The sequence below is a fragment of the Cucurbita pepo genome, chromosome 11, assembly GCF_057944985.1.
Source record: "Cucurbita pepo subsp. pepo isolate OVF chromosome 11, ASM5794498v1, whole genome shotgun sequence".
NCBI lineage: Eukaryota > Viridiplantae > Streptophyta > Magnoliopsida > Cucurbitales > Cucurbitaceae > Cucurbita > Cucurbita pepo.
In genome coordinates, this window is record NC_141808.1 from 5,996,341 (window position 1) to 6,024,153 (window position 27,813).

The 27,813-nt window shown below is 36.1% G+C and overlaps 3 protein-coding genes across 3 annotated transcripts; 1 reads left to right on the top strand and 2 right to left on the bottom strand.

Moving 5' to 3' along the window:
- Positions 1-12,318: 12,318 nt before the first annotated feature.
- LOC111805185 (putative methyltransferase PMT2) lies at positions 12,319-16,510 on the bottom strand. Its single transcript, XM_023690116.2, has 7 exons — positions 16,282-16,510; positions 15,027-15,681; positions 14,700-14,910; positions 14,273-14,567; positions 13,771-14,160; positions 13,342-13,419; positions 12,319-12,971 (listed from the first exon to the last, which is right to left on the bottom strand). The coding sequence occupies exons 2-7, from the start codon at positions 15,672-15,674 to the stop codon at positions 12,740-12,742; spliced, it is 1,854 nt and encodes a 617-aa protein (XP_023545884.2). The 5' UTR covers positions 15,675-15,681; positions 16,282-16,510; the 3' UTR covers positions 12,319-12,739.
- A 2,434-nt stretch (positions 16,511-18,944) lies between these two features.
- ORC6 (origin recognition complex protein 6) lies at positions 18,945-21,502 on the bottom strand. Its single transcript, XM_023690115.2, has 10 exons — positions 21,303-21,502; positions 21,159-21,205; positions 20,952-21,056; positions 20,792-20,872; positions 20,456-20,567; positions 20,303-20,365; positions 20,141-20,228; positions 19,981-20,051; positions 19,632-19,728; positions 18,945-19,546 (listed from the first exon to the last, which is right to left on the bottom strand). Exons 1-10 carry the CDS (start codon positions 21,420-21,422, stop codon positions 19,485-19,487), a joined length of 846 nt encoding a protein of 281 aa, XP_023545883.2. The 5' UTR covers positions 21,423-21,502; the 3' UTR covers positions 18,945-19,484.
- An 847-nt stretch (positions 21,503-22,349) lies between these two features.
- On the top strand, positions 22,350-25,825 carry CYP704B1 (cytochrome P450, family 704, subfamily B, polypeptide 1). The gene is made up of 5 exons (XM_023690114.2): positions 22,350-22,901; positions 23,452-23,742; positions 23,834-24,220; positions 24,302-24,502; positions 25,434-25,825. Exons 1-5 carry the CDS (start codon positions 22,380-22,382, stop codon positions 25,611-25,613), a joined length of 1,581 nt encoding a protein of 526 aa, XP_023545882.2. The 5' UTR covers positions 22,350-22,379; the 3' UTR covers positions 25,614-25,825.
- The last annotated feature ends 1,988 nt before the right edge of the window (positions 25,826-27,813 follow it).

Here is a 27,813-nt window from a genome sequence, read left to right on the forward strand (position 1 = left end):
AAAATAACAGATAATTACTATTTAGGTCGGAACAAATGGTTATCTTGATTCATTAGGACTTGATCAACCCTTGCTACGACCTTGGTGAGAATATTTGCACGCTTTTCTCACTAGTGCATACAAACTCCACAACGATTTGTCTTTTCTCGACACATTAAAGGATGAAGTGGAAGTGAGTATCAATATTTTTGTTTTGTTCATGAAATATCAATTTTTTCATCAATGAAATCGCAGATTTTTCGTCGACGTAGAAACTTATTGGCTTTAGTTCACTTCCGGTCACTTCTCTCAACAAATTTCTCAACCACAATGCTTGGCACGATACCACAACTGCTACCATGAACTCGGCCTCACAGAAAAATAGTATCACAATTCGGTGCTTCTCACATTACCAAGAGATCAAATCTTGAGCCTAAGCAAAGCGTAGGCCCAGGCACATCCTATGCCTAGACGCAGAAGCAAGACATCTCCAACAGCTCAAGCTACTTGCGTGGCCTTGACACAGTTTGGATCTTATGTCTCTTGGCTTGAATCAACTCGTGCATAGTTTCCTCTAACATCCCAGATGCAGTTTGAATCAACTCGTATACCACAACATACACTCAATTTAGATGAACCCAAAAAATAGAAGAAAGAAAAATTCAAAGAAGAATATTGGGGAGAGGTTTATATGGATGATTTCAAGTATATAACTAAAACAAAAGGCATAAATTATATTTTGTAAGCAATACCAAGAGGTATATATATCTATAGTCTCTAGCGTTTACTATACATAGTTGTTTACTATATACTATCATTTACTTTATATGTCATTTACCATATATAGCTTTACTATCTATAATCATTGAATAAGCTATAAATAAGCAGCCGACTCTATAACCTAACAATTCTCTCACTCGGAGACCGAGACCGATCCAATCAACCAATAATTTCATTGTTAAACAACCATCAATATCTTCACTACACCAGAACAACTAAGGTTTTGCACAACCTCAATTTTCCAACATCAACACATTTTATCATCTATAACATTATCACATCATCATCTAACTTCATCACGTCATCACACAACATTATCACATCATCATATAACAACATCACATCATCATATAACATCATCGCATCACTATCTAACATCATCAAGTCATCATATTACATCATATTACATCATCACATCATCACATCATCATCTGACGTCATCACGTCATCATATAACGTCATCACACCATCATATAACATAAAGCATAAATAACACGTGCAAGGGCCACTGGGCACTTGTCGTCATACATAAGACAAGTCTTTCGACCGAGCTAATAGTAAGGTCACTTACCTGATTAGCTTAAGTTGTTGTCACGAATTTATCCTTAAGGAAGGTTTCATTCTATCCTTTGAAATCCAAGTCAACTTATGTGAGTTCATGACATCAGTTTCAAGTTCGAACTTCTATAAAATTATTTCTCTAATTTACATTGTTCCATGTGTTAAATATCATGCGAACATTAGAGGCTTTGCATGAATAAAGTCTTAAATGTTTATTTATGTTTGTTATAATTTCATTTTCATGCAATCCATTTAAAACTCTTTAACACCCCTCCCTTTTTATTTTAATTATGTTCACAATTATCTTGGGTCAATTTTAATAGATTCTTGAATTACACAGATAATCAATTCTATATCTCTCATATTTGAACCCATATTCTTAAAACAGAGTTCACACTCGTACTCCACTCAATTAAAATTTCTTGAATACCCCAAAGTTCATGAAAATAAGAATTAGAAATCACGTATAAATAACCACTCATTTTTATAATGACATCATAGAAGACCATTGAAAACTTTACGAACAACTTTTTTTTTTCCAATCATCAATGGTTGATGGCCCTATTCTTTTGTTTCCATGATCCCTTTCTTTGAAGTAATCAACACAATCTAATTCTTATTCCTCTAATACTTTAAACTCTTTTTCAAATTTTAAAGCATGGTCGAGCATTAAATAAGTGCAATTCCATCTAGTTGTCACATCCAAACAAACAAGTGATTTACATTCAATTTTTTCTCAACACACTCTTTAAATTGTGTCAATCTCTTTGAGGATGATCAACCATATGTCACCGCATTGCAAGCACTAGGAATAGAGTCATGCATTTTTTTAAGCCTTTGATTCACAATCAAGTTAATTATATGAGCACTATTGAGGATTGATGGGAGGGAGTCCAACATTGGCTACTTGAGGGGATGATCATGGGTTTATAAGTAAAGAAATAAATATCTATTGGTACGAGGCCTTTTGGGAAAACCCAAAGCAAAATCAAGAGAGCTTATGCTCAAAGTGGACAATATCATACCATTGTGGAGAGTCGTGATTATTAACTTAGTCTTAGAGCGAGGTTGGTGTAGGTTGTCTGCTCTCTTGGAATTCTTGGTATGCTATGTGGTTGCAGCTCTGTCTGATTTTCCACATTAGAAACGATTTCTAGAGATTATTAGTGAGTGAGTTTCTTTGTGTCGTGAGTATTTTGTGACTCTGCAAGTTTTGTGTCGAAAAAGGCTTGTTTGGTATTACTGAGGTATTGCCACCACGATGGGTGATTTCCAAATCCTTGGAGGAATCAAGAAACTCAATAACAACAACTACAACATGTGGGCAACATGCATGATGTCCTATTTACAAGGACATGACCTTTGGGAGGTCATTGGCAGGAGTGAAACTACGCCGCGAGAGGAGGATTCTAACAGCACCTTGCACAAATGGAGAATCAAAGCAGGCAAAGCATGTTTTCCTTGAAGACCATAATCGAAGAAGAGATGTTAGAGCATATTTGGGTAACAAGACAATGAAAGAAGCATGGGACACGTTCGTGATGTTGTTCTCAAAGAAGAACGATACGATGCTACAACTTCTGGAGAACAAACTATTATCAATTTCACAACGTGACATGATGATTTCTCAGTACTTTCACAAAGTCAAGACGATCTGCCGAGAGATTACTAAACTAGACCCGAAGTCTGCAATTGGAGAAGATCGAATGAAAACGATCATTATGCACGGATTGCAACCAGAATATAGAAGCTACATTGTTGCTGTACAAGGATGGTCCACTCAACCATCACTTGTAGGGTTTGAAAATTTGTTAGCCAGCCAAAAAGTCATCAAGGAACTAAACAACCTGAGAGAGCTCAGAAGAACGACAACAAGAGTTCTCAAGGAAAGAAATTTGGAGGTATTTTCTACAAGTGTGGGAAAAAGAGCCACACATGTCCAGGAATTGTTGATCCAAGAAAAACTCTGTTGAAAACAATGTGGCAACATCCAAAAAGGAAATGGAGGATGAATGGGAAGCAGAGGTACTATTATCCCATAGTAGAAGATGAGCTATCATTCATGGCAATGATGGGTGAACATATCGATTATGAGAATGACTAGATCATTGATTCAGGATGCTCAAACTACATGATTGGCGATCAGAGTAAATTGCAAGACAAGAAAGAGTACAAAGGCAGTCGTATGGTACGCACAGCAAATAACACACAATTGTCAATTGTTCAGATCGGCAATACAAAAATCATGCATGACAATAAATATGATATAATGTCACTACATAATATTTATCATGTACCGGGAATAAAAAAGAACTTGTCAGTGTCACAACTAACAACATCATGAAACTATGTCTTCTTTGGGCCAGAAGATGTGAAAATCTATGAGGATATTAAGATAACAGGAAAACCAACAATGGAAAGACGAATAGTGAATTCTATTTACATCCTATCTGCGGAGTCTACATTTGTTGACAAGACTCAAAAGAATGAGACAACAGATTTATGGCATGCAAGACTGGGACATGTTAGCTACCCCGAGTTGAAGTTGATTATGGAGAAATTCATGCTCAAAGGTTTACCTTAACTTGTAATCAGAACAGAAATTTGTGTTGGATGTCAATTTGGTAAAACTCATCAATTACCATACAAAAAGTCAAATTTCAAAGCAAAAAACCATTAGAGTTAATTCACTCTGATTTATTAAGTCCAGTCAAACAAGCATCAATCAGCGGAATGCGATATATGGTGACGTTCATTGACGACTACTCAAGATATGTGTGGATTTTCTTTATGAAAGAAAAGTCTGACATGTTTTCAAAATTTTAAGAATTCAAGATGATGATCGAAACAGAAGTAGGAGTGAAGATCCTCTACCTATGTTCAGACAATGGTGAGGAAGACACATCAGATGAGTTTGATCAATATTTATACGAATGTGGAATACAACGTCAGTTTACATGTGCCAACACACCACAACAAAATAGAGTCGCAAAAAGAAAGAATCGACACCTTGCAGAAATATGTCGAAGCATGTTACACGCAAAGAATATTCTAGGAAGATTTTGGGCTGAAGCTATGTGAACTGCTACCCATGTAATCAACAAGCTTCCCTAACCACTAGGATTCGTCTCACCATTTGAGATACTATGGGATATGAAACCTACAGTTAGCTACTTCCGAGTATTTGGTTGTTTTTCTTATGAATGTGCCTAGCCATCTACGTAGCAAGTTTGACATCAAGTGTATATTTGTTGGATATGACAATCAAAGGAAAGGGTGGAAGTGTTGTGATCCAACAAGTGGAAAATACTATACATCAAGAGATGTAGTTTTCGATGAAGCATCTTGATGGTCTTCGGAGAAGAAAGTCTTACCAGATTCAAACAATATCGAAGAAATTCTACAACATAAGATGGAGAAGAAAACTACGCAAATTCAGTCAAATGTTGATGCGTCTAAAGATCCAAGTGACATTGATATTGACGAGCAAGAAGTGACTCGATCAAGTAAATCTGATTAAAAATAAAACGACACATCAACAACTTAGGCGATCAAATAGAATCTGAAGGCCAAACCCCAAGTCTGCAAACACAGCTATTGTAGAAGATGGAGTTAATGAGCCAGAGACATATGAAGAAGCATAAAAAACTTGGCTCGGCAGAAAGCAATGAAGAAAGAATACAAATGACCAAGTGGCAGACTTGTTTACCAAAGGGCTAACATGAGAGCTTTGTTGCCAACTCAACATGGTGCAGCGGTTGAGAGTGTTAAAATATCATCCCTCGTCCAATAGGGTCTAATCCAATAATTATATTAGCCCATTATATATTTATTTTATTAAAATGATTTAGGTACAACCATTGAGAACTAGTGCTGAAATGAGTGTTAAAATATTATCCCTAGCCCAATAGGGTCTAGCCCAATAACTGTGTTAGCCCATTATATATTTATTTGAGTAAAATGATTTAGGTATTTTAGAATAAAGATACTGAGATATTTGAGGAGAGATTTACATATTTTAGCAAAAAATTCAGATATTTTAGGAGTAGATTGCGTAACTCTAGTATATACTCTTCCACTGTACCTAGATTTTCATCCCAAGAAATACAAAGCACAGAGAGTAGGAGTGTTCTACAGAGTGTCTTGTAATCTTTTCTCGACAAAACAAAGAAAGTAGTAGTATTCTATAGAGTGTCTTGTAATCTTTTCTCGATTAATTTAAATAAAGAGTGCGAGTGTTTTCCACGTAGAGTTGTGTTCAACAATCAAATAAATATATAATTGGCTAATACAATTATTGGGATAGTTATAATATTTTAAGAGGCACAACACCTCCATGTATAATATTTCTCCCTCTAAAACAAGTGAATTTCAACTTTTAAGCCTTCTCATAATATCTCATATTGAAAAAAAAATACATTTTTCTTTCTTTCATTCATATTAGTCTCCCCTGCAGCTAAAATGATCAAGGATTACCTTTCAACATCTAGTTTTTCTGTTGGAGGAGGCTTCGCCTAGAAGAATGGTATCATCCGCAGGTTCAACGCTCGTATTTCTGGAGCAAGAAGCATTCCTTTCTCCCTTGCTTGCAGGCCTTTTTTATAGAGAGAGAATAAGGGGGCGGAGCTTACTTAGTCTTCTCCCCTCTTCCGATTTGAATCTTATTACAATCTTACTCGAGGAGGAAGAGTTTATTTATTCCAAAACTGTGAAAGAGAAAATTTTATCGATCCCCCATTCTAATAAACAACTCTCAATAATCTTGTGAATAGTCTCTCTATGGTTAGCAACCTAACAAAAATTGAGAATTTTTTTATGCAAATTTCTTTATGAATCAATAGAGCGTGGAGTGATTACCATATAGTTAATGTTTTGCACAAAGTTAAATTATCAATAGTAAAACAAACCCTCTTGGAATGGTTGACTAAAAAATCTTTTAATTTCATTTCTTCTCCTAGAAATAGTTGAAATATATCTTTAGGGTTACTTTTGAAGGACGGTCAAACTTAGAACACGTAAAATTACAAAACAACACTTATTCTCTATGAATTTAAATGACAACAGGTCATACGGCAGATGCTACTTTACCTGTTATTTGACTAAATAATGAAGTAATAATATTACTACCCCCTCTCTATTTATTGAAGGTTGAAAATTGAGAGTAGTTTTTCGTTTGTCTTCCACCTCATATGGGTACTTTCTAAACTTATTTTTTAAGTGCTTCCACAATATGGTAGTTCTCCAAGATTTAGTATCACAAGCATACTCTTTATCACAATAGTTACACTTGCACCTTTTATATTGTTCATTAAACTAGTAAAATGATCACACACAGTTCATTTACTATGCTTCTTCTTCTTAAATTCACACTATGCAGCCAATAGTGGCTTTGATGCATTATAATTATTAAAGCTAGAGCCCGAATAAAGAGTATAAAATCAAACTTATATGATTCAAACATTCAACCAAGTATGAACAATTACAACAATATGCATCAAAATAACTCAACTCTAAACTAATTACATAAACATTAATCAATGAACTTCACATAAATTTTGGTTGTAAGAAAAAACATGACATTTATTAAAAAAAGCATGACATTTTTTTAAACACAAATCAACTTAGTGGAACTTATAAATGAATGTCCACAACTATTGAAAAGATATGAATACAAGATGATAGTCTTATCATCTTAAGCAACCAAGTTATAAACATAAAACTAAAACATACTCATCTTACCTTCAGAGCAAATTGAGAGACCGAGACCAAGAGAAGAAAACTGAGAGAGGAGAAGCCAAGACAAATTGAGATGATTATCCACACGAAGGAGACTTAGAGACCGAGACCAAGGGCCAAGAACGAGAAGGAGAGACAAAGACTAAGAAACTGGAAGCCCTAGAGATCGAGACCAAGGGTCGAGAATGAGCAGGAGAGACCGAGACTGAGAGACTGAGAGATCGAGAAAGGAGAAGTCGAGAACAAGAAGGAGATTGAGGCTAGCGTCCAATGGTCCAGGGGCCATTTCATTTGAGACTTGAGAGTTAGAGAGACAAAGTCTAGGACTCACGGCCAAACAATAGAGAGAGAATGTATGTAGACGGCGTAGACTAGATGAATGCGACGGGACGGAGTACGGACAGAGTCAAAGGTGTGGACTTTGGGCTTGGGTGTTGGGCCTCGTTTGTTCTTTTTTCTTTTAAGGTTCTCAGGTTGACCCAATCATTTTCTTTTGGAACCCAAACCCTATCCGAACCGAATTGGATTAAAAAATGAACCTAACCCAAACCTAAAATTCAATCAAGCCCAACCCAACCCTTATAATTCGGGTTTGATTTTTGAGTTTACAAGTTGGGTGTACACTCGTATCTCGATGAGATCACCACAATTTAACTACTTCTTAATGGTTATTGGGTATAGATTTGAAATTCATTCACTTATAATCATTCTTGGATACGATAAAATGAGTACAACTCAAAGGTAATTATCATATACTCCCATTTTAAAACATTTGAAGTTCAAATTTTCGTAAATATCATATTAAAAAAAGTTATGGCTGAATTTTGTTTAGTTCAAATTTTCGTAAATATCATATTAAAAAAAGTTATGGCTGAATTTTGTTTGGAACCCTATACAATGAGCTTCTTCTTTCAAATGACGAGAGTCTCTTCTTATTGAGAGGGTGTTGCATGAAACCAATCTATTCCCACGTCCAATCAAGTATTTGTTGCTTCGCTTGTAGACCCATTTAGGTAGGGGTCGTTGTCTCTCAATTTTTACCAAGCTCCGATGTACCATTGACATCTTGCTAGCTCCAACTTTAAATATTATCTTATAGACTCAGACTTACGAGCTACATTATTTTAGTCTCTCAATATTTTTTAAAGTTTAGATGTGGAAATTGATGGAGGGTGAGTGAAGAAAAAAATATGGTCTACTTTTATAATATTTAAAAAGAGAGAGGTTTATGGTCGACATGAATCGGATTGGGTTGGGTTGAGTTGAGGAAATTTTTTGGACCAACTCAAAAGTTCCAGTTGGTTGGATTAAGAATGGGTAACTCAACTCAACCCAACCCTCTATTTTCGGATTGGGTGTTTTAAAAAGTTTTATTTATCCATAATTCAATATTATTCCATACCATGTTATCGAAAAGATATGAAGAGTTAACAAACAAATAAAAATCAATCTATAAACATTCAAAAAAATAAATAAATAAATTTATAAACAACAATAAACAAAAAATGTAACATCCTAACATAGTTCAACATTATTATAGAACTAAAAAAAATTAAATAACAACCCTTCTTATTACAATTGGTTACACTCTAAAAATAAAAATAAAATAGAAGAATAGATCATGAAATTAAAAACACTTTTTTAGTTTAAATAAATTATATATAACAAAAATAAGAATTATTATATAAACATTTTACATACATTAAAATAGACTTGCACGACATTGTTGAAAATGGAGGCCCTCAATTACCAAAAAAAAAAAAAAAAAAAAAATTGTGATATAACAATGTTGCAATAAACAGATAATAAATAAATTTAATATTACCTCTTTTTTGAGAATAAAGTCTTCAAAATTTACCTTCCACTCTATCATTGAAAGTAAAAAGAATTCTAAAAAGCTTTCACAATTGCTTTACATCAAAAGTCACCCCACAATCTCTCAGAATTTTTCTATTTTTGTCGTCCCAAAACTTGTACATGAACTTGTCATAATCATAGCCTATGAATTAGCACTTCACAACCTCAATGTTAGTTTGTCTCTTTCAAGCTTGTCTCTCTCCTCTGAATCTAACATGAACAATGCAACCAAAAGTTCTCTCATAACATGAACAATGCAACCAAAAGTTCTTTAAGTAAGAGTACTTTGAGATTTTTTCCTCTCCATACCTCTTTTGACAACTTGAACTCCAAGGGTACTGACGGCTCTCTATTGATCAAGTAGGTTGTTGTATTTACAACATCGACGCAGAATGTCTTTGACAATCCATAATGAATCCTCATACTCATTGCTTGCTCATTCAATGTCAAATTTATCCTTTCAACAACACCATTTTGTCTTGTTGTACTAGGAATTCTCCTCGTTAATCTAATTCCCTCAACTGCACAAAATGATTTGAATTATGACTTGTCATACTCTTCTTCATTGTCAGACCTCATGCATTTGATCTTCAAGTCGGTTTAATTTACAACTTTAGCTCTCTAATTCTTGAAGGTGGCAAACACATATAACTTGTGTTTCAAGAATTAAATCCACACCTTCCTGCTGAAATCATCGATGAAGGCAGCGTAGAACTTTGATCCACCAAGTGATGGAACTGGAGATGGTCCTCAAACGTTTGTATGGACCATTTCCAACCGCATTTTCTTCAATTTTCAATAGCCTTTGTGAAGCTAACTCGTTTTTGTTTGCTCGTAACGCAGCTCTTACAAGGACCCATATCAACAGATTTCATGCCTTCTAAAACTCCTTTCTCGTCTAGCATCTTCATTTATTTGAATTTGAAGCATTCTCAACCAAAGCATCTCATCCAGCTCATATGTCCAAGTCTATGGTACCATAAACTTGAATTTGAAGTATTCTGAACAAAAGCAACCATGTTTATGCACCCTGTAGTAGTGTATAAGGTTCCAAATTTTGTGCCACGTGCTACCACCATAACAAACTTCATAATCCTCCACGAACTCTTCCCAAACTCTGCTACATAACATGTGCTATCCAAATGACAAATAGAGGTCATGTTTTTCTTGAGACTATGAATATATCTAACATTCTTTAACATTCACTAATTTCCTACGAGAGTTTTTATGTATACATCCTCTTTTCTTCAATCTCCAAGGCTTTGTTGTCATCAAAATACACTTCTAGAGACAAATAAGAGATGCACCTGAATCCAAAATCTAGGATTCATTCAGACTGTCCACACTAAGGAATAGACCATCATCGATGTCTTCTGCTAAATTTATAGAATCATTATCATCTCTGATTTGTGATTTTGGTTTCTCTTCGCTCTTGTATAATCAGATAGAGAGTGACCTTTTCCTCCACAATTTCAACACATTACATTTGGTTTGCTTGAAAAAAATTTCCGATGCTTTGATTTTGATCGGCCTTTGTTTGGGCTTTTCAATTTACTTCTTCCCCTTTAGTCAACACTGAGAGCACTACCAAATAAATCTCCAATTTCTCGTTTGCAAATAATATCACTAAGAACTATATCTTCAATTTCATGTAACTACATATTACTTCAAATATATAGTTCTTGTACGAACATTTCAAGTCTAACGATCAATATTGATTCAAAATTCATTTCAAGTATATCATAGTTGACTCATTCAAATATGCATAAGGGGTTTTCAATACACATTCAAATTCATCTAAACTATAACATTTATGTTATAATAGTATATCAATACTCATTCAAAATGTGTTTAAAGTATACCATTAGTCTATTAGTAGTATATCGATACTCCTTCCCATATATAATTTCAAGTTTTAATTACTATTAATCCATCAACAAATGCAGTTTGAATGAGCTTTGATATTCTTTCGGTATATCACCTATTAAAATATATTAATATTAGATATATTAAAGTACATAATATATAGTGTCTCGAGGAAGAAGACATAGTTTACTTTTAATATGAATTGGGTCTGATTTTGTTACCCAATTATGATGTTTCTAACCTTAAGTTTGGACTAAAATATGCCAAATGAATTTGGTTGATGATTTTGAGTTTGTTTTAAGATATTTATGGGAGATAATGGAGTAATTATGAATTTATTATCAAATCTCAAATCTCAATCAAGTATTAAATAGCTACGAGCTATCCTTTGATTTTAAGACTAGAATAAGCTTAAAAAGTATTGATTACTAGGGTAAGTAGCAATTTAGAAGTTTTGTTCAAGTTTTACTTATAAATAAGATTGAGCGTGAGATAGGAATAGTCGGTGAAGCTGAATGATCAGTGCTCTTTAATTAAACTTCGTTGAACCGTTTTTCTCATTGATAAAACTATTCCTAATCAATTCAAGGAACAATGCAATGAAGTTTAGGTCGGTTCAATACCATTAGGATGATTGGTGTAGGTCCAATTTGACTTGGTTTAGCTAGGTCCTTCAAGGGTTTCTTCATTGTTTTGGATCAATTCGATTTAGTGTCTTTTCCTCCGGTTTTGAGTCGATTCAAGAATTCTTTAAACCTATCTAGGGAGATACATGAGTTTTAAGGTTATTAACTGCATACAAAGATAGGTAGTTGAAAATTTTGGGCTCCTTTGAAATTAAGCCTCTACAAGAAGTTATCAACGTTGATCATATCGTTGAATGTTTTATGTTTGACATGGAAATGATGAGAATATTATATGTGAAAGGAATGAGTGTGATGATTCATTCTGTATTAAAACTTATGCCTTCCAAAAATATATATATATATATTTGTATTCTCTTCTTTCTATGACTCTTTCGGGATCCCTATTTGTATTAAAACATTTTAGTGTAAAGTCATTAAGTATAAAATTGATACCGCTTACATATGAAAATGGTGCATACCCAATGAGACTTACGATGCATGAAAGTAGTGTAAGTCGGGTGGGTTTTATGCGTATGAAAGTAGTGCACATTAGACTGTATTCAAATCCCACCGTGGAATGAACAACATGATTCCTATTTGCATTTGATTTCTATTTTCCTCTCCAACATGACTAATTAGTTAAAATTTTAAATTAATTAATGACTCTTAATTAATTTAAAATTATTAATCTAATTTTCTTTCATTGTTAAAAGTAGTCAAAAAAAAAAAAAAATTCAAATCATAATTATTTTAAATTAATTAACTAAAACTTAACCCTAAAGGTTTAAAAAATATGAACCATCTATAACTAACATATAACTAACATGTACACATGTGCTCTTTTCTTCTCATTCATTTGAGGTCAAAGGTAGAAATCAAAATAAATATAAATAAATAAACTAAACATTGGAAGGAAAATAAATTACCAAAGATATAGGCATTATATAAGTTAGTAACATAATAGAATTACAGAGAAGGCAGATAAGAGAAAACAACCAAACTCAATCCAACCCAACCCAACCCAACCCAACTATGATGTTTTTAAGTTTCTTTCTTTGAAAGGGGTGCGTGGATATAATAAATTAGACAACACAATTAGCACATAAAAATGGGAGCTAAGGCAGTAATTGTCTTGGTCACAACAGACAGGCTCAAAAAACAGGGGAAATTTTGAAACAAAGCGCACCTGCAGCTAAACGAAGCTAGCTAGCTTAGCTGGGCTCTGCGTTCTCCCACTTTCCCTCCGTGGTGTGTAGAAAAAAGAGTATATTACGGGGGAGGAGGGCGTTGTATGTTGAGCGACGGAATTTTGTAAGCAGCCCTGGAAAGAAATTTCAGTGTGATGTGGAGTTGTTTCCACCTACGACCCAATACTGCTTCACAGCAACCAGTATCTTCTCAGCCACCAGAGGACCATCCTCATGATCCACCATTTTTGCATCCCATCTCATTCCTCCTATCATCTTCTTTACCTTAACAAGTACGTCCACTTCGTCCCGGAATATCACTGCTCCTTCCGGTCTCAAAATCCTGTCCATTTCCAGAAGAATGTCCTCCATCTTGCATCTGTGTATAATAATAATTACATTACAACCATATCAGTTACACAATAAGAATAAATGTTATGTCATTGGGTATGTTAAACCAATGCAATTGATAAATTATAATCTCATCATTGTTGGGAGGGAGTCCGACATCGGATAATTATAAGGAATGATCCTGAGTTTATAAGTAAGGAATGCATCTTTATTAGTATGAGGCCTTTTGGAGAAGCTCAAAGCACAGCCATGAGAGCTTATGCTCAAAGTGGACAATATCATATCATTGTGGAGAGTCGTGATTCCTAACACATCCAACACTACCACTAACGCGTGAAAATATAAATTGCAGGAGAAGAAACTTCAAATTTGATGTTTATTCAAATTCAAGTACTTACTTGTCCTTGTACAAACTGAAAATGGCATGGGCATGAATGAGATCATACGTCCTAGGATAAGTGGAGAAAGCTTCACACCTGAACCATAAAATAGAAAAGAAAACAGAGCATGTCTTAAAATGCTTAACGGCAGTAGAATATAATAGGGAAAATGTATTAAATAACTCAGAAACTAGTTATTGTAATGAACAGAAGCAACAGGACTTGAAAAGAAATACGTTCAATATCAGAAGACTCAAAATGGATGTTCTAAAATGCTTAAACTGCGTTCTTGATCATTAGGAAATGCATTTTGGGGTGAAATCATAAGTTACCTTAAAGTTTAATTAAAAGAGTAAAGGATATTTCCTTAAAGTTAAAAACAATTGAAGGATAAATTCATATGAATTGCTAACATCATATAAGATGAATAAAGGGGAAGAGAGATACCAGTCATGGTAAATGCCAATTAATCCTCGTTCATAGATGGCACCAAGAGTATTTTTCTCGGCTATTGTGGGTACCACGTTCATTACCCATAGTTTAGAAGATTCAAGGGCTGCGGCAAAGCTTCCCAAACCAGCATTCATATCCATAATGTTACGATATCTTCCAGTATCAATAAGTTTATTGATCTTCTTGTAAGCCTTCACATGCCTCTTCCATTTGTTATTGTCCTCATGATAGGCCTCAACAGAAATTCCAGGAATAGAACCACTAGAAATTCTAGGAGGTACAGCATAAAGCCTTGAAGGAAATGTCTTCAGTTCACCACCGGCAACCTCATCAGAGCTCTCAACAGTAGGATATGGAGTGATACAGGTCTCCATTTTTTCATACCTAAGTTCATTAACGTATACATCAGTCTGAGTCCATGCAACGATTAGTTTTAATAAAAGAGTTCTTGTATAAATAGACGAAGGTATTGATAAGACACCAACTACGATCATACCAGACATCATCTGATACTGGAGATTTGCAAAAGATATCACGAGAATCATCCTGTCTGTCAGGGCATGAATCAGTATTTACTCTCTTCTGCCAAATAGCAATTTCACCCTTCTCAAACTTCTTTTCCCAGCAAAGAAGCTTGGCAATATCCTCAATCTTTCTCTGCTCCTCCTCAAGTTCATCTCTAGGGCGCTGCCATGACTTATAATTAGTCTTCCAGTTGATTGGAGGACCCGAAAGCACCCAATAACCACCCGGCCTCAGAACTCGATCAACTTCCATTAGGTATGTTCCATCTGCAGAAAAAGAATAGATGTGACCTCTAAAATTACCAACACTGCTTGCTTTTATTCATATTTTTGTTGTAAAGAACTCAACAATGCTTTTTGTAAGGTACATTTTGTAAGTGCGTCAATCCTAATTCTCACCATTTCCACCCCACGGGATTAAGCAGCGAGAACAATGAGCCATGTCAAAGGCTCTAGATGGATAAGGCAGCTTAATGGTACCCAGAACACCAATAACTGCAGGCACTCCTCTTTCAAGAGCAAATTGAACCTGTGCTTCGTGAGAGTCTCGTGGTGCAAATGACATGGCTAGCACATTTCTACTTAGAAGATACGCACCCCAACTGGCAACCTAAGGAAACCACGAACAGAAATTCAATAAACAAATGCATGTACCCAAGAGAATTTAAAGTGCATATAAGGAAGGTAAGAAAGAAATAAGTAAGAAGTATAATGAGAATAGCATACCCCGCAACCAGTATCAAGAGCTGTCCTAACTGTCCCATTTTTAATAGGAATCACAGCAGCAAGTTGATCGATATACTTATCAGCCCCTTGAGGAAACTGAGTTCCTCCACCAGGGAACCTAAATACATTGCCTTCATACTGAATCCAGTTCTGTATAGCTTTCTCGACGGTCAAACTCTTATACGGTGCATTCGCAAATGGAACATAGTCTCGACTTTTTGGCCAAGGGAAGGGTGTTACATATCCTTTGGGGGCTGGTATCAAACAATGCAACTTTTCTTCCTCAGCAGGGCAATGTCTCTCACGATAAATCATGTTATTCCTGGGGAAGGTCATTGCACGCCTTTGATCTTGACAAGGAGTATAATCCGTATATCGAGATTTACATGGCTCAAATATTTTAGATTTTGATTCCGACTCATTAATAGTCTCGACCTCACCTCCATGATGCGTCTCAAAATTCAAATTCGAAACGATATTGCAGTCAGATCCAGTCTTAGTAATCTCCATAGCTATACTATCTCCCTTCCCAAACCCACTCCGCTGCCATGCCCCTAGTATGTAGAAGAAAAGACACAATCCTACAACTATAAAAATTTGGACCCAACTCCTTGTCCTACCATCACCTGAGCTTGGTTTGGGTGCCATAATGCCCCTGTATGGTTTCCACACAATAGTAAGTAAATTGGAAGTAAAGTACAAAGCAGCGCTATCAAAGTAGATAATTCATACGCATGTTCCACTTTAATTCCAACAGCTCTGGATTGTAATAGCAATCCCAAAGTAATCAATGCCTAGAAGTATCATCTCTAAAATAATAAAAAAAAAAAAAAAAAAAAAAAAAAAAAAAAAAAAAAACCGGATCCACTCAGATCCGCGACAAGAGTCTTGAAAAAACAAATACCAATAGTTCACCTAGTAAATCTCGCATCCCGACTATTTTAACAGAAGCTTGAGCCCTAAGAAACGAAAACGTAAATTGGACACAAGTATAGTATAATTAAACGTGCAATAGAATCAAACTACAAACGTAACTAAATTTCAGAAATCCGAGGGGCAGAAAGACAGCCCGCAACCCACTCACCGACAGCAGAGAAAAAGAATAAAATGGAAGAATCAGGAATTGAACACTCCGATCAACACAAAAAACGAGGTAAAGTAAATCAAGCATAGAGTAGAAACAAGAAACAATGAGGCGAATTCTGAAATTGAAAACAAAGAAAAGCGCGCAAGTGTTCCGAATCAGATCCCTCACCGATGGCAGGAAGAGAGGCGAAGCAATCGGCAGCAGAAGAAGAAGAAGAAGAAGAAGAAGAAGAAGAAGAAATACGAAACAGAATGGAGTTTAGATCTGGTGGGAAGGTGGAGGTGGGGATCTGAAAGGAAACGGAAGAGAAGAAGCAATGAGTGAGAGAAACCCCACCCAGCTCCAACCAAGACTCTAAAAGATCTCTGTCTCCTCTCTCACTGGAATCTAAAACATGTAAATTATTTTAAATACTTCTTTATTTAACCTCTAATTTCTTTTCTAAACATTTTCTTACATTAAAAAAAAAAAAAAAAAAAAAAAAAATCAATATATTATATCTTATTCGCACACCATATACTTTATTTCAAAAATATTTTTAAAAAAAATTTAAAATTTGATGAATAACTCCCTGATTATTTAATTTAACGAATTATGTAATACATAAAATAAATAAATAGAACATAATTGAAACGACGTCGTATTTGGTGCCAGTTCCAGTTCCACATCTGAGTTGGAGGGAGTGGGGCCCGCACGCGCTTTGATTTGAACGACATGATTAGGGACACAGAGTAGATTGAAAAATTGATACATGGACGGCCACGATGAGTTTAAGAAATAAAAGATAAAAAAAAAAAGTCAACAAAAGTGGGAATGCGAAGACGTGGGGGAGTATGGAGGGTGAGTCGGTGGGTGAGATATTTAGAGGCACAAACCTTATCACGTGCGCATCCTCCTCACGTGTTCTACCACCAACAACAAACAACTCCAATCGAATATGCCGTTAAAATAATTTGTAAGGAAGTAATGTTATAGGCTAAAATCGAATATGCAACAACTACAATTTTGATAGCACATTACTCGAGTAGGAAGAATTGATGACTAGTCACGTACCCCTATAGTACATTTTTTGGCATTTTAGCCTTGGTAATTGTACACCCGTGATTAACATGATAGGAATAGTAAAGACCTAAATAGACATGAAAGTAAGTAAAATGAGTTTAGAATGGATACGTGGTCATAGATAACATGTCCTATACAAGCATGACTCGAACATTCGACATGCAGCTACAAGTAATACGAATTGGACAAGCATAATCATAACATTCTTCCCCACTCAAGTGGTTGACGTCTCTGTTAACCGACTCTTAACAAACTTAGTGATTTAGGATGAGGTTGACTTCAAGTCTCTCAATGCGCTTCTAGCTGATTTTTGTCTTGAGAAGTTTCTTCCAATCTGTCAGGAACGATTGAAAACCACTTTTTTAGTTTGTCAACTCTTCGACTCTTCTCTATAAGAATCTCACCTACTACTTCTTTGCGGTGAGACTCTTCTTCGTTCCATGAGGTTGTACTACCTCCTTGTGCCTTCTTGGTTTGGATAGTAATGCTTTTTAAGTTACTTATACAAAATTGATAAGGCAACTCTAATCAACAACCCAACGATCTAATTTTTTTGGTTGAAGCAAGAATTCTTGAATCAAAGAAATTAAAGCTTTTTTATATAAAATTTTTATCAACCAAGAGATAATACTAGAATTAGATTACCTCATCAAAATTCTAGAAACAATATTTGAAACCTTATTCTTAATTTCACTCCACAATCAAACTTGATAAAGGTTTGATTGAATAGCTCGTTGCAGTCTACCACGAGTTTGAAACTTTGAAACTTAGAAATGACAAATATATGATGTTTAAATTTATAAGGTAAAAGTTTACATTTAAGAGCTAAATTTTCATTCATCAAAATTTGCCTTTTACTTAATAATTTGTGGGTATTTATAATTTCTTCACAAAAAACTTTTAATTCTTCAAATGCCCACTAAATAAATTAAATTAGTGATCATAATTTACTCCCACTTTTCTAATTTCCACCAGAGAAGTTAATTTGACAAATAACTACCTACCTTTTTTTCATTATGAAATTAAAAATAATAAAATAAAGTTTTTTTAACAACTTATCAATTACATGTAATTTATATCAACTTTATCAGCTACTTCAACTGTGTAAATATTCACTTTTGAACCTCCAAATGATCATTTCTCGATTGAATCAGCTTGTGACACATGAAATAATAATTGAACCAAGCTTATCCAATTTTGTAGATGAAGAATTATTACTTGTTGAATTTTCTTGGCCTTAGATCGTATCTTAGGTCTAGGTGGAACATTTGAAACACCGTAATTCTTATTAGAAAGTCTCATTTGGTAATGTTCTTTCTCTACAATTCTCACTATACTCTCTTCTGCTTGCTCTTACTACTCTTTCTCTAATTCTTCTTCCTTAATATTCTCCATATCGTTCGAGTACTCCATACATTCATACATTTATGTTGAATTCAATTTGTTATCATTCATTCTTAAAGTGTGTAATTCATTTATGTTGAATTCAATTTGTTGATCATTCATTCTTAAAGTGTGTAATCAATTGATTTGCGAGCTTTAGCGCCATAGTTGTAGGTCATGCTTCTCCACCTAACTTTTTATAAATGGACAATAACATTAAATTTATGTTATTGATGTGTATACCCAGATCAAGGTACAAAAACTTAATAAGTAATCTACTTATAGGCTCTTACTCGTTTCACATGTCATGTTCTTGTTCTTGACATGAGAACTAAGGCTCTTAACAATCTACCTCTTAAAATAAATGAAAGAGGTAAAAATAAGAATAAGTGGAAAAAATACTTTTATCTATAATTATATCCTTTCATTTCTAAAGTTGAATAACAAGAATTCATACAGTATTTATTCAGAAGCATGAGACGTGGAGGAATGTTTACATACATCGATAAACAGTTCCCTACAAGATATTCATTCTCAACCTCAAATGGATAATCCACCAGTGGAGTTAGAACTGAGGATTCATAAAACTTTGAGACTCGTGTCTGTACATTACATTCATAAATACATTGGGACACTAATGTGTCCAGGCAAAATTTCTGGCCTTTCTGTGGCACAACGGTTTGTAAGAAAAATGTGGCCACGGTAGTGATGGTATCCTCCCGATGCAACCCCAAATGCTCAACTTATGCAACCCCAAATGCTCAACTTATGCAACCCCAAATGCTCAACTTATGCAACCCCAAATGCTCAACTTATGCAACCCAATTTGATGCAAGGAAATAGAGTGGTTCAACCATCCACTTCTGCCTCCCTTTGTGACAATCTTCATTCAAATACTGTGGCACCTCAAAGACTTGTTCCATCTCCTACTTTGACATCTTTTCTTTAATTTCCATGAGGGAAGTTTGCCTGGTTCGCTTGCTAAGAACTGGAAGAAGAGCACAATAATAGTTAGATGTTATGTGACTAAAACCAGAAATTTAAACAATGGAGGATGAGTATTGTCAAAAGACCTCTTGTCTTGGTCAGGTTATTGGAAGCAATGACAGAGGATTTCCACTGATTATAAGCATGTTCATCCATTGGTTTGCGTCGTTTTGATCTTGAAAACTAGAAATAGCACGCCCCATTAATAGTCAATACAAAATTTAAGGCCATTAAGCATGTAATGGAATGGAACAAGAAAAGAAACAGAGACGAGACACATTTAGAAACAACAGTAAAGGCTTGAAACATGATATTGAAAAACAACTCTTCTAGACTCAATTTTGGCAAAAATGCAAAGCGTGACATCTTTGAACACGGACAATTAGTAGACTTCTTTCATGAAATTCAAGTACTTGACATGCAGCTACTTGGTACCTCTTCATTATCATCAGATAAGTAACCGCCATCCTCACGTTTCCTTTTCTCTGGCAATGCATCTAACATGTCTGCAATCCAATTGTGAGGGTGCAAAAGGCATAAGCTAAGCTAACAAAGTGAGAGAAAATGGAGAAAATGAAGCATGAGAGACACATACCTCTGTTCCCTTTGGCATCCCTGGGATCTTTCTTTTCACTAGAAATTCCAAAGACGTCAAAGCACAAGTCCTTCATGGAAGTAGCAACCTGCAATGCCAAGAATTGGTCAATAATTGTCTCAATTTCATGCACAACTCAACAGAAAGGAATAATGTTCTTACACATGAAAATTCAGATTCAGATGTTCCACTGAGTTCAATGAGCTTAACTTTGTCAACCTTCAGCTGTTATATGAAAGAAGCATTTCCAGTAAGAGTTACAGAACAAGCATATATCCGTGTTGCAAAACAGAAAAAATGTAATTCATGGGGTACCTTGTGTTTTTTTGCACACAAGTAAAAAGCTGCAGCTGTAAATACTGATCGGGAGAAGTCGGCATTAGCGCGTCGCGAAGCTGGCAGTGACGCAACAAACCGATCCTTGTATCTAAAACAAGGAATATCGTGATATGAGCTGATGAATTTTAAAAAGACAGTTAAAATTACAGATTAGAATAACTGATAGAAGGCAAGAGAAATTCACTTTTCATTGATCAACATTTCAATGAACAAGAGTACTGCTATACGCGTATTTCATAATTCAATAAAAATGAGATTTGAGAAGAAATGTGAAGAAACTAAAATGAAAAGTTTCAATTATAGAGATCTTACAGAGATAAGCCCTTTTGAACTGAAGCAACCAGCCTAACACACCCAAACTGCACTGCCAATTCTCTGATATCGAGCTTACTTCTGCAGCACCAAAGGAATTCGATAAACTAAATACATTAAAGAATCACAGAAACAGAAAGGTAGAGTTCGAAAGACGCACTTGAAACCAAGACCATTCTGAAACAAATTGAAAGATCTGGTATACGCCTTTTCCGACATCCCACTTAGCTTGATAGCATTGGATCTATCAAATAAAATCCCTAATCTGCGATATAATGCATCCATTCTAATCAAAATCCAAATACCTATGGAATTACAATTTAGAAACCAGAATGAAACAAAGTTCAATCACCAATCGAAACCATACCTCGTAGCGGCGATTTCCAAACAGATTATGGCCTTGCAAACCTCACCCTAAAAACAAAAAACCAAGAACGAGATATAGATTAAATACAAAATCGAACAATTTCCGATCACAGAAGAATTGAAAGAGATGCAGATGAAAGCTTACAACGCCAATAGCGGAAGAATTGAACTGGAGATCGGAGAGGCGACGAAATTCCCCAGCTTTCCGGGTGAGGGTTTCGGAGTCGGAAAGATCGAGCTTCCTGGCAATCTTGGAGAGATCCATGAGGGAGGAAATTGAAGAAAAGGATGGATTCTTGGAGACGCAGAAGGATTGGACAGTAATGGAGGAAGAAGGCTGTAGATAAACGAAGGGGGGAAGGCGGGAAGAGAGACATTTTCAGGGTTTTCGCGCGCAGTCGCTGAGGACGATTGCCGGGAACAATTTTGGCGCCAACCCAAAATTTTCGTCCTCATATATTTATATATATTTTCTTTTTTAAATTGTTTTTTTCGGCGAGATAAAACTGTTATTATTTAATTTATTTAATTTAGGCTTATTATATATCTCTTTAAATCCCATTTAATAATTTTATTATTTAAAAATTACTTTTTTATTTTATTTTTATTTTTTAAAGTTGCTTTACAAATGACCGTATAGTTGAATTTTCAAAATTTAAAATCAAATAATAATATATTCCTTATTCATCATTATACAATCACTTATTCACAAATCTGGTATGGGGTTAATAGTTTGAACTTTCGATCTCATGAAAACCCTTTTCGCTCCGGTTAGCCCTATCTCCAAGTATAGATATTTGAGTGATAGGTTTTATAGGAACTGGATGATCCTATTTGGTCAAATACCCAGCGACAAACTCTATCTTCCTTTTATTACAGTATTTCTGGACAAGTTCCTAAAACAGTTAATAGTGTATGAGCGTTTTTCAAATTCTAAACCCAAGTAGTGAAAAAAAAGAAAAAAAAAAGAGAGATTTTATTGAAATCCATGAAAAGAAAATGGTAAAAAAAAGATACATAAAGATGGTAATAACTAAAATGGGAAGGTTAGGTGAATGAATTGGGTAAAGAAGGGTTAGGTTGAGCACACAAAAGGGATGTTAATTATGCAGTAAAACATATAAAGATTGCTGTATCCAAATGCAAATTACTATTATTATATATATAAACAGCTCCCCCCATGAAACAAAACAGTGTGCTTTGTTAGTGTTTGAGTGGTGAAATGGTTGATCAAGAATGGTACAGTTCAAAAAGTGGAGTGTTGGGGGTGGCAACCTGCTTGGTTTGGACATGGATGATTATCCATAGATGGAACCAAAGGAAGAACACAGGTCCCAAGACATGGCCACTTCTAGGAGCAGCATTGGAGCAGCTCCTGAACTACCATAGAATGCATGATTGGCTTCTTGGTTACCTTAATCTCTCCAAAACTGTTGTGGTTCCTATGCCTTTCACTACTTATACTTACATTGCTGACCCTGCCAATGTTCAGCACATTCTCAAGACCAACTTCCCCAACTACCCTAAGGGCGACGCCTACCATTCTTACATGGAAGTGCTTCTTGGAGATGGGATCTTCAATGTGGATGGAGAGCTTTGGAGGAAACAAAGGAAGACTGCTAGCTTCGAGTTTGCTTCTAAGAATTTGAGGGATTTTAGTGCCTTGGTTTTTAGAGAGTATAGCCTCAAGCTCTCGGGTATTTTGACACGGGCGTCTTTGCATAACCAGCAGGTTGACATGCAGGTGAGTTCTGTTAGGAATCATGACCCTTTACAATTGTATGATACTGTCCACTTTGAGTATAAGGATTATTTACTTATAAACTCATGATCATTTCGTAAGTCAGCTAACGTGGGACTCTCTCCCAACAATCCTCCCCTTGACCAAAGTACACCATAGAGTCTCCCTTGAGGTCTATGTAGCCCTTGAATAGCCTCCCCTTAATCGAGACTTGACTCTTTTCTCTAGAGCTCTAAAACAAAATACACCCTTTGTTCGACACTTGAGTTCTTTTGACTACACTTTTTGAAGGTACACCATAGAGCCTCCCCTGAGGCCTATGTAGCCCTCAAACAGCCTCCGCTTAATCGAGGAGGCTCGCCTCGTTTCTCTAGAGCTCTTGAACAAAGTATACCATTTGTTCGACACTTGAGTCACTTTTGACTACACTTTCTAGGATCCCAACTTATTTGTTCTACATTTGAGGATTGTATTGACATGGCTAAGTTAAGGGCATAACTTTAATGTCCATTTTGAGCATCATCCTCAACCATGGTTGAAATTATTGGTGCAGGAATTGCTGATGAGAATGACTTTGGACTCCATATGCAAGGTGGGATTCGGGGTTGAAATTGGATCATTGGCTCCAAATTTGCCAGAAAATGGGTTCGCTAAGGCCTTTGACACAGCCAACATGATTGTCACCCTTCGCTTCATCGATCCTTTCTGGAAGATTAAAAGATTTCTGAATTTGGGGTCCGAAGCTCTTCTTCAGAAGTCCATCAAAGTCATCGACCACTTCACCTACTCTGTCATTGCCACAAGGAAAAATGAGATCCAACAAGCTCCAACCACACCCAATAAGGTCATTTTATCATTATCCTTTTACACTAACTCCATTCACTCACTTACTTATGCTATGCTATGCTATGTTATGACATGACACGACACGACAGATAAAACATGACATATTGTCGAGATTTATCGAGTTAGGGGAAGACCCAAACAACAATTTCACGAACAAAAGCTTAAGAGATGTCGTTCTAAACTTCGTGATTGCTGGACGTGACACAACAGCTGCAACTCTTTCATGGGCTATTTATATGGTAATGACTCATAGCCATGTAGCTGACAGAGTTTACTCAGAGCTCAAGAGCTTTGAAGAAGAAAGAGCCAAAGAAGAGGGAATTTCATTGCTTCACCATCATCCATCTGATATCCAATCCTTTGAGAGAAGAGTAGCGCAATTTGCAGAGCTTCTTAATTATGATTCTCTTAATAGATTGCATTATTTGCATGCTATGATCACTGAGACGCTACGCCTATACCCTGCAGTCCCTCAGGTATAAAAATATTAGTACTTATATAAACCATTAAAGCTTTGGTTTATGAACAATGAAATATTTTATGTTATAAGTATTTAGGATCCGAAGGGGGTTTTGGAGGATGATGTATTGCCTGATGGGACGAAGGTAAGAGCTGGAGGGATGGTGACATATGTTCCTTACTCAATGGGAAGAATGGAATACAATTGGGGTTCTGATGCAACTTCTTTTAACCCTGAAAGATGGCTCAAACAAGGCGTTTTTCATAACGAATCCCCGTTCAAATTCACAGCGTTTCAGGTCATTATTCCTTTATTCTGTTATACAATGTGTTGAGAGAGGAGTCTCGTATCGGCTAATTAAGGGGCTTATCATGAGTTTATTAGTAAGGAATACATCTTCGTTGATAATGTCATACCATTTGTGGAGGTTTGTGATTTCTTACATGGTATCAGAGTCATGCCCTTAACTTAGCTATGTCAATAGAATTCTCGAATGTCGAACAAAGAAGTTGTGAGTCTCGAAGGTATAGTCAAAAGTGACTAAGTGTGGAACAAAGGGTGTACTTTGTTCGTGGGCTCCAAAGAAGTCGAGCCTCAATTAAGGATAGACGGTTTAAGGGCTCCATAGGTCTGAGGGGAGGCTCTATGACGTACTTCATTTGAGGGGAGAATTTTTGAGAGAGGAGTCCATATTGGCTAATCAAGGGATTAATCATAAGTTTATGAGTAAGGAATATATGTCCATTGGTATGAGGTCTTTTAGGGAAGCCCAAAGCAAAGCTACGAGAGTTTATGCTCAAAGTGGGCAATATCATACCATTTGTGGAGGTATGTGATTCCTTACATGGTATCAGAGTCATGCCTTTAACTTAGCCATGTCAATAGAATCCTCAAATGTCAAACAAGGAAGTTATGAGCCTCGAAGGTGTAGTCAAAAGTGACCCAAGTGTCAAACAAAGGGTTTACTTTGTTCGAGGGCTCCAAAGGAGTTGAGCCTCAATTAAGAGGAGGTTGTTCGAGGGCTCCATAGGCCTTAGGGCAGGCTCCATGGTGTAATTTGTTCGAGGGGAGAATTGTTGAGAGAGGAGTCTCATATTGGCTAATTATGGGGTTGATCACGAGTTTATAAGTAAGGAATACATCTCCATTGGTATGAGACATTTTTGAGGAAGTCCGAGCTTACGCTCAAAGTGGACAATATCATACCATCAATATATTATTTAATGCAGGCAGGACCAAGGATCTGCATGGGGAAAGACTCGGCATATCTACAGATGAAAATGGCGCTTGCCATTTTGTGCAGATTCTACAAATTTAGTTTGGTGAGTGGGCATGAAGTGAGCTACAGAATGATGACTATTCTGTCCATGGCCAATGGATTGAAAGTTACCGTAGCTCGACGCTCTTAAAATTGCTCTCTTTAATCAACTATCAACCAAAAGCATGTAATAAAATTACTCTTTGTTGAACTTGGGGCACCACTTGATTGGTTGTTGGATCTTGTTAAGTTTTTTGTGTATAGGGCATCTCGACCCCGAGAGTGCACCTTAGATGAGTTTTTGAAAGCTTGTCTTCTACCTCATGTTCTTACTTCCCTAATAGTTGGACATTGTCTCTGTTAGGAACCGAAAAAGAAAAATTGGAAATATCAGAAAAATTCGGAGAAATCTCTCCTACTATTGAAGAATGAAATTGGCTATTATATATATAACGTTATTGAATCAATTCCGATATTACTAAATTTGATATGACTAAATCAAATCTAATTCAAATAATTAAATCAAATCTAATCCTAACAATTCCTCCCTTCAACTGAAAACGAATAGTAATCAATTTATATCTACGATCTCATAACAGACTTCCATGGGGTAACTTCATCAATTCCCATGTGCCATTTCTGTGTATTGCTCCAGATCCATGGCTTGCCTCCATTTCTCACTCTTCCATGCTTCTTTAAAGTTTACAAAGTTTACAAGTTCAGTAGTGGTAAACATGGTTGAGCTTCATCATCTTTTTTACAAAAAAAAAAACTTCTCCTATTGCATAGTCTCTCATCTGCTTCATCACCATCTTCACAAAAATCTTCTCCTATTGCATAGTCTCTCATCCAGACTGGTGGTCTCTTATTCCTCGCCTTATTTGAGCTAGGAGAGCTTGCTTTGGTCTCTTATTCCTCGCCTTATTCGAGCTAGGAGAGCTTGCTTTAGCCAAAGAGCCAGAGGGAATATTTCCTCTGCAGTATTTCCATTTGCAGCTTCTATATCATTATTTTCATCTGCCGCTTCTATATCATAGAGTCTGCAAGCTTTTGACTCTTCACTAACTCCCAGCAAAACATAACTCAAACTCTTATCATCTAGCTTAGTTCTCCGAGCTACCTCCTCTTTTGTCTCTGAATCAACTCGAGCTCACAATCTTGTTCTTCTTCCTTCCGCTGCAGCTCCAAAACTAATCGCCGCTGAGCTTTTTCTACTCTTCTCCTATTCTCTTCCAGCATTTTATCTAGCTCTTCTCTCTCTTTTCGTGCTTGTTCTTCTTTTTGTCTTGTAGCAATAATAACGACTTCTTTCTCTTTCTCAAGCTGCACATCAACATCATCAAACAACTTCTTGCGACCTTCCTCTATTCGCCTATGTATTTCTAATTTAGTCTCTTCAGAGTTTAGCCTTTCTTCAACATTCTTCTGAATTAGTTCTTCCATCCTCCTAGCTGCATCTTCTTCTAACTTCTTCAACTCTGCTTCACACCTTTTCTTCTCTTCTTCCTCTTTCTTAAGCTTCTCTATGGAATGATTCCGATCATGGATGCACGACTAGGACTGGAACTGGACGATTTGGGGAAAGGAGATAACGAGGAAGACCTACTCCTGCATTGGCGGCTGAGGGAACTTGAACGGCTGCTTCTCCTGGAACGGGTAGTGGAATGATAGGGGGAAGGACTTGGGTCCCTTCTGCTTCTCCGACTATGGCGATAGGAATTGGAGCGGTGAGTGTACGACAGAGACCTTGAACCACTTCTCCCCATAAGTTTCAATTGAGTTTGAATGGCTGCTAGAGGTTGAGATATAGCATGCAGTATGAAAATTTGACTCAAAGACATCTTTGTCTCCATGATTAAGCCTCTCTCAGGATGAAACACCTTGCATGTTCCATTTTGAAACAAAATGCTAAGCCCCTTTGCTTGCAATTTCCTAATACTCAGCAGATTGTTCTTCTGCTCTGGCACATAAAACACTCCTGTGATTATCAATATGATTTCATTCACTTGCAGCCATACATTACCCTTTTCCATTACATCCATGCTTGAGTTGTTGCTCAGCTTCACTGAATCTCTGAAACTTCCATCAAAATCTGAAAAGTATTCCTTCTTCCCACACGTATGATTGCTACATCTCGAGTCAAGAAACCACATATCTTCTCTATTGGCCTTATTCATATTCACGTAAGCCATCAGCAACATTTCTTCTTGAGTCTCTGCATAGTTTGCCTCCTTCTCCTTGCTTTGACATTCCCATTGAAAATGTCCTAGCTTGCGACAATTATAGCACTCCACTGTGGCCTTGTTGAAGGTTTGTCTGCCTCTAAAGCTTCCACGACCTTGACTCCTTCC